The 12,307-nt window shown below is 43.8% G+C and overlaps 1 protein-coding gene across 30 annotated transcripts in view; it reads right to left on the bottom strand.

Annotated features, from left to right (window-relative positions):
• MTSS1 (MTSS I-BAR domain containing 1) overlaps positions 1–12,307 on the bottom strand; it is a 162,694-nt gene that overhangs the window by 25,190 nt on the left and 125,197 nt on the right. For 15 of the 30 annotated variants that reach the window (XM_083749128.1, XM_083749106.1, XM_083749107.1 and 12 more), the window contains exons 6-7: positions 9,968–10,042; positions 3,384–3,395 (exon numbers count right to left, since the gene is read on the bottom strand). In XM_083749128.1, coding sequence (XP_083605254.1) covers positions 3,384–3,395; positions 9,968–10,042 — 87 coding nt within the window. The remainder of the gene's footprint in view (positions 1–3,383; positions 3,396–9,967; positions 10,043–12,307) is intronic. The other 15 variants (XM_083749113.1, XM_083749124.1, XM_083749109.1 and 12 more) reach the window with 1 other exon arrangement.

Below are 12,307 nucleotides of genomic sequence, written 5' to 3'. Positions count from 1 at the left end.
TGTGATGCAAGAGTGCTGCCCAGATTCCTCTAGGTTTGCCGCCAACCATGCCTCCATCTCCTCTTCAGTAATGACCATTTACATGGCTTCATCCCAATGGGAGACAGGCAGAGTTTATGCTGCGAATATCCCCTCACCGTGAACACCTCCAGCCCACTGAAGGCTACTCAGCAAGATCGGAGCTGTGCGTCACAAGGACATACCGGCCGTTATTTTAACTGCAGGAAGAAATTAAAGAGCTCAGACTCCAGTGTGTTGCCTGTTAAGAGTCTGGCTACTCAAGTGCAACTGTGCATGGCAGAAGCTTTTGTGTTCGTAATTCAGACACTAAATCGGAATTAAGCGCCTTGGACAGACTTCTGTAAGTGCTGAGAGGTGCCATATGAGTGCAGCTAGGAGCTCACTGAAGCAGAAAGCTAAAACCTATGGTCTACCTTGACCCTCTGCTATATAGGAGGCATGCTAGGAAGATACCAGCCTCAATATCATCCCAGTAGCTACATATCTCAAACCTTGCTCTGCAACGCCCCTTGGTAGCACAAGTCTTAGACCAGGGGTCAGCAAGGTTTACCTCGCTTGGGCCGGTTCACTCCAGCAGAGATCCCTCTGTGGGCTGCGACTTCCGGCGTCTCCGCAGATGTGATTTCCGGAGCCACGGAAGCGAGTCCCGGGCGGCTTGGTTCAGGGCTGCTTGTGGCCCATGAGCCTTAGGTTGCTGACCTCTGTCTTAGACTTGCTCTTTACTCTCCTGCCACAGTACGAAGACCATAAAAATAACAGGAGTCATCTTTTTCTCAACGAACATTCATATATTTGAATCTCGATCGGAGAAGAATCCGCTCATAAATTATTAGTAGTATACAGTGATACCTCAGGTTACATACGCTTCAGGTTACATACACTTCAGGTTACAGACTCCGCTAACCCAGAAATATTACCTCGGGTTAAGAACTTTGCTTCAGGATGAGAACAGAAATCATGCCTTGGTGGCGTGGTGGCAGCAGGAGGCCCCATTAGCTAAAGTGGTGCTTCACGTTAAGAACAGTTTCAGGTTAAGAATGGACCTCCGGAACAAATTAAGTACTTAACCCGAGGTACCACTGTAATTGCACACTACCTACATTTTACAACACAGGTAATGTCGCATGCGTGCGTTCTCTTCGCATTTTGTTTACCTCATCTGGAAATAAACATTGACTGGAATCTTGTTTTATTTAGTTTCCTTAGCTCATTGATTAGGCCCTTTGGGGGGAGGAAATGTGATGTAGACCGGAACAACATTTGAATGTTGAGCAACTCTGATTTATGTGTGGATTCTTCCTTCTATTCAAATATATGAATGTTCATTCATAAAAAGATGACGCCTGTTATTTTCGTGGTTGTTTAGATTTATAAGCGTCTAACGGTTGCCCTGGTGAGACTATCTTTTGTCACATTGCATTTCGCTATGCTATCACCACCTTCCCTGTTGTGTTGTTACGGTATGAAGACGAGAACAGAAACAGCCTCTCTCTCAAACACATTCACACTGAGTTTCACAGAAAGGTTGCTTCATCAGTGCGCACACACAGCACTGCATGAATCTCCTTCCATTTTTAAAAAACCAACCACAACCACCAGCCTGTTCTCCCTACTCAAATTCACATATTCCTTGAAAGCTTGGATGTAACCCCTTAATCCTCACGGCCAATTGGCAACCTATATCCAAGTCTAAGAAGATATAGAGGCACTTGCTCCCTCTTCATCCTTTGCTTACGTTTATCTCTCCTTCACCCCTCCTATTGTCTTTCCCACTATTAAAATTTAGACAGGTAATCCTCCTTGATGTTTGCTGTACTCCATCATCTATCAACCCCAACCAGCATGGACCAACGGCCAGGGACTATGGGATTTCCCTGCTGCAAACTTACTGAAGATCACAACATTCTTGGATAAAACAAAAGTCATTTTCTACTCCCAACAGCCTGACTTGTTCTTTTATCTCTAACTGAAAACTTCATTTCGGAATCACGTATTTCTACCCATTCTCAACACACCAAACTCATATATTTGTTATCAATCAGGGCATAACATGCAAGTACTTTTTTTTAAGGGTATGTTTTAGGGTCAAGGGGTTACAAACATGGGAATTTAGGCTCTAGACTTTAAAAATATGTTTTGAATAGGCACATATATTTGAAATCATCCTGTTGAGAGATCGCATGTAAGTTTTCGAAAACGGAATAAAATTGACGGTGTCGCCATTCTAACCTCAGGTCTCTTGCACATCTAAGCCCAGAACACTTGGATAAGTCTACTCAGTTCCACCCCCCTCAAAGGAGTCTAGGATGGTGGCCCAGGAGCTCCTAAATTGTGAACTCCCTCCGCAGAGAGGTGTGTCTTTCATCTTTAGCTGTACAGCTTTCACCTTATGGTGAAGACGTACCTCAGCCGTTGAAAATGAACGTATTTGGCTTCCCACCTCTTTGGCCAAATTTTTATCGTTCTGCTCCTTCTCTAATGGTTTCATCTGTTTTTATTTCCATTGTATTTTCTACAGCTGTAAACTGCCCCAGGGCCTTATGGTGATGGGCGGGTAAAAAAATCTTATAAATAAATGCTGCTCAACTCCTTTACATCAATTTGGTTATAATTTGGTGGCATCAATCTGGTAGTAAGAATTGAGCTGTGATTTCAAGTCAAGTATTCCTACTCTTTCCTAGCCTATTAAGATGTGGAGCTAATTTTCCTGAACATACCCTGGAAAAGGCAGTAAAATGGGAGAGCTGAATGCCTCAAGTCAGGTCTAGAAAATAACTTGGCCACCTATCATCACGATGCCCAGAAACTTGAGAAGTGTTTGAGGGCACAGCTGGAACTTAAACAATTTAATGCCAGTAAAGGTAAAGGGACCCCCCTGACCATTAGGTCCGGTCGCGGACGACTCTGGGGTTGTGGCGCTCATCTCGCTTTATTGGCCGAGGAACCTGGTGTACAGCTTCCAGGTCATGTGGCCAGCATGACTAAGTTACTTTTGGCAAACCAGAGCAGCGCACGGAAACACCGTTTACCTTCCCGCCGGAGTGGTACCTATTTATCTACTTGCACTTTGTGCTTTTTATCTGCTAGGCTGGCAGGAGCTGGGACAGAGCAACAGGAGCTCACCCCATTGCGGGGATTCGAACTGTTGACCTAATATTTTCCAAACCTAGTGCATCACTATGGATTTAATGTAGCATCTGGCTGAGAAGACACCTGCTCTCGGGTGTCGAGGCCAAAAGATGTAGGAGTTTTTAATTCGAAATTAAAGTCTAGGCAGCTAGTAGAGACCAGACAACCATAAGAGGCCACAGCAAAGAATTATACCAACCAGCCACCAGGGATGCGGTGCAGCTCAGACTTACCCAGCGCCTCAGCTGTCGAGAAGGTGAGCAGGATACAAAAATTGACACAGGAGAAGGAAAATAAAATAAGTCAAAACCAATGTTCTAAATTTCCTAGTGTTTATATACATCATTAGCAGATTGAAGAGATCCCGTTCACGCCAAAGGTTTCTTTCCTTCTTTCACATTCCAAAGTTGCTAAGGTCAAAGGGCTAATTTCCACTCAAACAAAATCCTGCTATACTCAAGCTGGTTTTTAATTTATTTAGCTTTGTTACAACTTCCAGTTTCTTTCATCTCAGCAGCTGGTCCTTCAAACATCTGCATGATGCAACTTGATGAATTCGACGGGGAACCAGGGGAAAGGTCAGATTTGTGACAAGAGATCTAGTGAAATAGGGCACCCCCCCCTTTTTTAAGTCATGGTTTGGAGTATCAGGAGTTGCCTGATCCCGACTCCATTTCTCCACTTCCGGGTTCAGCCCACTCTATGCCACGGTTTCCTGTAACAAACAAATCAGGCCAACTGTGGCTAGCACTAGCATCTAAACTGTCATTTGAAAAGCACGGTTTGAAATGGTTTTGCAGACTATGGTTTCAAATCATAAGTTGGAGGTTAGGTGCTAACCATAGTTTGCCCAATTCAGGTGTCAGGGCACAATACGATTAGAAGAAAACCGAAAACAAGAGAAAACTGGTGTATAGGAAAGAACATTTGTACCTAAAACACTACTGTTCCTCCAAATCATGGTTTGGAGGATAATCTCAATTGACCCTTTTTACACCACTTAAGGAGTTCCCACATCCTTAACGTGTGCACACGTTAAGACAGGGAAGGGTGTGTTTACTGTAAGCACAAAACTCAAATTATGCAACTGGAATGTCTTATGCAAATTTGCATACATCCGCTTAGTTTAAATCGCTGCACAATTTTCATCTTTAGACAAGTGTGTGTGTGTGTTTCTATGTAGGTTACTTAAGAAAAATATGAAATAAGAGTAATAAAAATCACCACATGACTAATGAAATCACCACATATTTTATAGCAAAGACTGGTAAACACATCCACGGGTTCTCCTCTCCAACCCTGAAATTTTCTTGAGCAGAATTCGCTATAGATGCCATTCTACATATCTTTCTCCATATATACACTAGACCAGTGTTTCCCAACCTTTGGTCTCTAGTTGTTTTTGGACTACACTTCCCATCATCCCTAACCACTGGTCTTGCTCGCTAAGTATGATGGGAGTTGTAGTCCAAAAACAGCTGGAGACCCAAGGTTGGGAAACACTGCACTAGACATAACATTATGCAAAGCACATTATTGTGACCTTAAAAATACGTATGTGCTACAGAAGATCCACACTCCAGCCGCGTGACACAGAGGTGTGTGTGACATCTGTAGATACTTGTGACATACAAGTAATCTCAAACATTTCCAATGTAGCAGATGAATTCCCCAAACGTGCCAAAATCTCCTAATTTAATTCTGCGCCCCACAGGAGCTGCAGTCCCTCCGTAAAACATCCCTCAAGCTCCTCCTAGTTGTTTTTTTTTAATGGATATATAAACAGCTAACAAACAATATTTTTCAGAACAGAATGTTTTAATGCTAAAATATGTTGGATGAAATAGTTGTCTTTGAGATAAGTGGAAAAACTGCCCAAGCAAGTGCCTACGGAACAGAAATATCTAGAGACCAACTATCAAAAAATGTGGAGACACAGTGACAATCCATCTTATTCTAAGGTCCAAAGAGTGCAAAAATTATCATGTGAATTTCAGGATTACCTTTTGCTGCTGAAAGTGGTTTGCCATTTTTTTTAATATACCATTTATTGATGGGCTGGGCTATCAAACTGTTAATAAGCCAATGTTACGTTACACATTTGCAAAAATGGTTGCAAAAAATAAAATTAAATAAAATAAAATAAATAAAAGATTCACGAAAATGGTTGAAGTAACGGACACAATGTTTTCTAACTGGAAATGGTATTTAGCTATAGATACAGGCCCAAGATGACTGAAAGGCTTGCTGAGCTGTTGGAAAACATGTATCAAAATAGACACAAATACAATATAGTGCAGTAGACAATGGTGAACTGGGTAATAAATTCCCAATCTCTAATGGGAAAGTTACAAATGGGTAGCCGTGCTGGTCTGCCATAGTCTAAACAAAATAAAAAAATTCCTTCCAGTAGCACAGTGTGTATCTGAAGAAGTGTGCATGCACACGAAAGCTCATACCTAGAACTAACTTAGTTGGTCTTTAAGGTGCTACTGGAAGGAATTTCTTTATTTTGTTTTGTCTAATGGGAAATTCGCTTTTCTTAAGAAAAAGGCACCACCTAACCTATCACATTTCATACACTCAGTTCAGAATCCTGGGTACATAAATCACATCACCACCCTATGGCTTTCATGTAATCTTAATTTTTAAACTGGCAGCAAAATTAAAATTTGAATGCCTGCACACCCAAAAACATTTTACTGAACTGAAAAACAGAGAGAATACATCAAACAAATCCAACATGATTTTTAAAATGAAGTGATGCCATCAAGCTTTACTCTCAAGGGCTATCGATACCGTTAACATCCAAGGACACTACCACGCAACGGTTTATTGTGGAACTTGGTGCTGCTACAGCATGCAAGTTTCCCGAAATGTCCACACAATCTTGTCCTCATCAAACTGCCACCCAATTTTTTTCGCCATCCAGATTTACAATTTCCATTTGTTTTTGTTTTGTTTTTTTAAATTAATGGATTTTCAGCGGAAACAGTAAATGGGGATCAAATGGGAATATGGGATTAAATTTTGATGCACGAGTGAACAGCAGAACTCACAATAAAGGAAGTGCCTGCAATCCAAACCATTTTCCAGTATGGCTTTGGGCTGTTTTACCATGAGAAAAATGTAGAAGTACTGACATTGAACCTTCGCTCTTAATAAAACACGGAGTTTCAGCAATGTGCCTCTGTTTTGTTTTGTTTTGTTTGTAACATCTGCTGCGTTGGGAGAGACTGCCCCAAAGCTGGTGGAGGCACTACTAGTAGTAGAGGGAACCTGGTCACATCACAAAACCAAGTTAAAACAGCTTGTGTGTGGACCACTGTATAAATTCCCCCATTGAATATTTTTCATACACGTGGACGGACAAACAGAAGGGACAGGTTTCCACTCTGAAGGAGCCACCGTGCGTGTACAGATATGCCAGCCAAAGAGACTACAAGAAACAAGAGATAGCTGGACAAAGAAGAAAACGTAGTTTCCAAATTTTAGCAAGGTTACATCTCAACAGCACAAGACATGTGGCGTGCAGTCAGTGGACTAGGGGGACAAGGCTAGTACCCTACATGTTTCCGGTAAATCAGAGTATTAACGCCTTGCGCCTCCTTCCCAAAGCCCATCCCATCATCCTAAGGTCCACAGAATGGAAGATGGCAAGTTCCCCAAGGATGTGCTCTATGGGGAGCTGGCTCCAGGCCAATTGGCAGACCAACTCTGCACTACAAAGATGTCTGCAAACGGGACATGAAGGCTGGCGACATCAACCTCATCTTGTGGGAACCCCCTGCAGAAGACTGAAGGCCTGGAGACAGTCAGTCAGGTCTTGGATCCATGACAGTGACCAGAGGAGGAATGACTGCTAGGATGGAGCGCAGAGAGAAGAAACACCACGATGCAGCTACAGAAGAACAACTGGACGCCTTTGTCTGGCCCCATCCTCAATGAAAACATGTCTGTCCCAGTCTCTACAGCCATGGCAGGTACTGTAATCTTCCAACCGTTTGACTTCACCCCCAAAGGCACACTCCTCCATTGTCTACTGAGACAGACAAGGGGCCAACCTTGATGGCCAAGAGCAGCTATCCTGCTCTCAGTGCTGCACACCAACCCCGGGGTGGACTTGGCATTTGCAAGAGACTGTTCAGAACAATGTCTAAGCCATGGGTAGGCAAACTAAGGCCTGGGGGGCGGATCCGGCCCAATCACCTTCTAAATCCAGCCTGTGGACAGTCCGGGAATCAGTGTGTTTTTACATGAGCAGAATGTGTCCTTTTATTTAAAATGCATCTCTGGGTTATTTGTGGGGCCTGCCTGGTGTTTTTACATGAGTAGAATGTGTGCTTTTATTTAAAATGCAACACTGGGTTATTTGTGGGGCATAGGGATTCGTTCATTCCCCCCCCCCTCAAAATATAGTCCAGCCCTCAACAAGGTCTGAGGGGCAGTGGACCAGCTCCCTGCTGAAAAAAGTTTGCTGACCCCTGGTCTAAGTGTTATGATAGTGATTCTCTTTTCTATTCCTGCTGTGTTTCCAGAATTGGCTGGGAGCACAAGACATAGTAGGGCGACCGATTTTACAGGATGAAGAGGTCATGGTATTGGACAGGTAGACACATACACACACACCCATAAACACATACTCGAACCAGAACTCTGAACAAATATTGAAATTATTTCAGTGTGAAGGCCGATGCACTTATACAGTGATTAAAATGCATCAGCAGCTTACAATGCATCGGTGGGAGGAAGTAGTCCTACCGCTTACCCAAACTTCCTCCTACTCAGCACAAATAAATGTGTATCACAACAGTCAACACGACAGCAGTTAAGTGTGGGAGTTATGCTGTTTAAGGATGGAATTCACAATGGCTGGGAACAGACAACATTTCCCAATTTACTTGCCATAAGGCAGCTCACTTTCCAGTTAATTTCTGCAGTGTTATAATCCACTGAGCGCAATTCAGTGCACAGCCAATTTGATGGGAAGGAAAGTGTCCGTTTTCAGAACCCTCTAGCACCCAGCAATTTCAATAGTTGCAACGAAAGCATTTTCGTAAGAGCCGCATGCCCATTCAGTAATGCAATGCTTCTGAAATGGAGGGCTGGGCCCCAACGATGTGTGCAAAACCAGGGGGTGCATCAAACCATCTTCAGTTGTGGCTCAGGGCCTCAACTGGGATAGTGGCAGCGGAAGAGAGAGGTTGCAAGTCCTAGCAATCCCACACTGATAGGGAAGCTGTCCGGCAGAACTGCCAAGTAAGGAAGGAAGCTTTTGAGCCTTGCTGTAAATTCTGTGTGCCCCTGTGGTCTGAAGAACAGAGAGGGCGTAAGCAGTATGCAGCAGGCTATACATGTTGCATCCGCTTCAGGTTGTGTTTTCTCGGGTTGCAGACTGCCGAAACCCAGAAGTACTGGAACGGGTTACTTCTGGGTTTCGACAGTCGTGCATGCGCAAATGCGCTAAATTGCGCTTTGCACATGCACAGAAGTGCTAAATTGCAACCCGTGCATGTGCAGACATGGGTTGCGAATGTGCATCCTGCACGGATCACATTTGCAACCTGAGCATCCACTGTATCTAGGTGCGAGGTCTAGATCACATTTACACTAATAATAATAATAATAATAATAAATTTTATTTATATCCCGCCCTCCCCAGCCGAAGCCGGGCTCAGGGCGGCTAACAACAATCAAATAATCCAACAGTCAAATAATCACACATTCTAAAAATATTGCAATATAAAAATTAATTAAAATCAAATTAATGGCAACCGATTAAGCAAAATTCTGTGCAGGTTGCCAGAGGAGGGAGTCAGGCTGCGCCCTGACCAAAGGCCTGGTGGAACAACTCTGTCTTGCAGGCCCTGCAGAAAGATGTCAGGTCCCGCAAGGCCCTAGTCTCTTGTGACAGAGCGTTCCACCAGATTGGAGCCGCAGCCGAGAAGGCCCTGGCTCTAGTTGAAGCCAGCCTAACCTCTCTGAGGCCTGGGACCTTGAGGATATTATTATTTGCAGACCGTAGGTTTCTCTGTGGGGCATACCAGGAGAGGCGGTCCCGTAGGTACGAGGGTCCTAGGCCGTATAGGGCTTTAAAGGTTAAAACCAGCACCTTAAACCTGATCCTGTACTCCACCGGAAGCCAGTGCAGCTGGTATAGTACCGGATGAATGTGCTGTATACACTATACATTTAAATACACTATACATTTAGAGTGTATTTCTCACCCTGCACCTCAAGAATCCTGGTACTTGTAGTTCAAAGCACACAGCTACAATTCCCAGCACCATCAACAAACTACAGTTCCCATGATTCTGGGGGTGGGGGAGCCACATGCTTTAAATGTGTGTTGAATGTATGGGGTGGACATGAGCCTAATAAGTTTAGAACGGGGTTCAGCTTCATAAAAATTTATCCTGGGTGGATGGAGACTCTGATTGGGATTCGCCTATCCAGCTCCGTCAATGGAAGCCCTGTGCAAGGCCTTTTGCTTGAAATTGGCTTGGGTTGTGTGTGTCAGAAGAATCCCCCCGAACAGTGCAAAGGGGGAGGAGAGGGTGGGAGACTATTCCATCTTTCAAAATGACATGCTTGTGCAGATGAAATGGCCAGAAGACCACAACGTTTTATTCCACCCTAAATTGGGGTTGTGTGTGTGTGTGTGTGTGTGTGTTTGGCAAAAACAAATCAATACATCCAAATTATTATTTATGCACAGTCACAGAAACACAGCTTTTTGCTGCAATAAAAAAACAAACAGGAAATTCAGAGCAGCCACACACCAAGCGAGTAAGGAAAGCCTCAGGGAGAAATTTACCTTTCTTTGCTTTCTTCTGTAGTTTCAGTGTGTCTGAAGATTTCTTTTTAATCTCCTGGCGGGCTTTCTTGTATTCTAGAGAGAGAAAGCGGGAAACACAGTCTGAATATCAACACATTTGACATCTATGCTATGGCATGCTTTGTAAAAATAAATAAATAGATCTGGCTATGCCTGATGATGCTAGGAGTTCAGAGAATGGCATGCAGTGTTTGAGAAAGCAATTTAAGCTACTTTTAATCCTAATGCATTTCACTAATATTTAGCACAAAAGCAGTATGTAAAAGGGAAGGGAAGGAAAATAATAATATTATTTATTAAATTTGTATATTGCCCTTTAACCCAAAGATCCCAGGGCAGTTCACAACAGAAAAATACAAAGTGAGAATACAAAATACGTAATAAAACAAAAACAAACCAATAACACCCCCCCCCCAAACACATTTAAAAGCCCACGTTAATCAGCCAAATCCCTGGTTAAAGAGAAAACATTTCATCTGGCGTCTAAAGGTGTGTAATGAAGGTCCAGGCAAGCCTTCCTGGGGAGAGTATTCCACAGATGGGGAGCCACTGCAGAGCAGGCCCCGTTCTTGTGTTCCTACCCTCCAGACCTCTCGTAAAGGAGGGACATAAAGAAGGGCCTCAGAAAATGATCTTGGGATCTGGGTAGGTTCATATGGAAAGAGGTGGTCCTTGAGGTACTGCAGTCCTGAGCCATTTAAGGCTTTATAATTGGGCCCGGAAATCAATTGGCAGCCACTGCAGGTGAGCCAGGATTGGCGTCACATGCTCAAACCGTCTTGCCCCAGTGAGTCACCTGGAGATGAGTGATGTCACAAGTAACCCAAAAGGGGCCTCAATATAAGCAAAGTACTCATTTGATTACTCGTGAGGAGGAGGTGGTGCGGGCTGAGTCAGAATCTGCTCATAGCCCTACTTAACCTGCACCTCAAATGCCCTTCAACACCCCCCTGCAGATTAGAATGTAAAATATGCAACACAAGCATGGTTAAAACTGCAAAATTAGGGTCACTTGGAGGAGCATACACAATATTTCTGACTTCCCTTTCTGTGGGCAGCCTGGCAAACATGTGGGGGACAGCTGGGAACATGTATGATCCTAGGCTCCTCCCCCCCCCGATACCCCCTCACCTCCTCCCCCAAACCAGAGGCAAAATCTTAACCACCTTACGAGCTAGCATGGTTACTCCCTTCCCACTGAAGGCAATGGGAAGGAACAAAATAAAATAAAGGGGGGAGAACCACAGCTCCCAACTTTCTGGTTTTGTATGCTTTGTGCTATTTTATGCATTGTGACACTGTTATTTTTATTGATTACAGTTTAGTAATTCTTTATTGTAATTTTCAAGTGTAAACTGTTTAATTATTATCTGCTGGTATTTCATTTTACTGCTTACTATTATATTCCAATGGGATTGTTGAACATTGCTTTATTTTGATATACAGTAAGTTGTTTATTTTGAAGCTATGCTTTTATTACAACTTCTTTGTATTGGATCATATTGCTATTAGGTGGGCGAACTTTGCCATCTGTTTTGTTGGCAGCTTTGTAAACTGCCTTGTCCGTATAGCAATATAGAAAGGTGGTATACAAATGAAAATTAAATGCCCCGGCCATCACAAGCTAGCAGGGATTAAGAAAAGGTAGCAGCTCCACCACTAAATCTACCTGCTCTGGCACTGCCTAACCGCCAGCTCACCTGTCCTGCTTGAAGCAGCAGCAATAGTTCAAAACAGCCAGACAGGATGTTCAGAGAGCATCAGGTTTTAGTGGTAACCTGTCTTTCATTTTATTTTAAGAAACCGCAGCTTCCTGTAGTTAAGACTACTACAAATGCACCATTCTGCAGTTAACAGGGCAGAACCGCGGGTTCTAGCCACTGGAACATCGCCAAGTCCCAGGTTCTGGTTGTACAGTCATACCTTGGGTTACAGACGCTACAGGTTGCATTTTTTTCAGGTTGTGGACCGCCAAAACCCGGAAGTACCGGAACGAGTTACTTCCAGGTTTCGGCGGTCGCGCATGCGCAGAAGCACTAAATCACATTTGTGCATGAGCAGAAGCGCCAAATCGCAACCCGCGCATGCACAGACATGGGTTGTGAATGTGCATCCTGCACAGATCATGTTTGCAACCTGAGGATCCACTGTACTTTCTTCTCAGCACTTGAGGGTGCATTTAAAGGTAAAGGGAAAGGGACCTCTGACCATTAGGTCCAGTCGTGGCCGACTCTGGGGTTGCGGCGCTCACCTCGCTTTATTGGCCGAGGGAGCCAGCGTACAGCTTCTGGGTCATGTGGCCAGGATGACTAAGCTGCT

This window comes from Podarcis gaigeae, assembly GCF_964106915.1.
Source record: "Podarcis gaigeae genome assembly, chromosome: 7".
Lineage (NCBI taxonomy): Eukaryota > Metazoa > Chordata > Lepidosauria > Squamata > Lacertidae > Podarcis > Podarcis gaigeae.
Note: the sequence above shows the minus strand (reverse complement) of the source record. Positions and strands in the feature narration are given on the sequence as shown.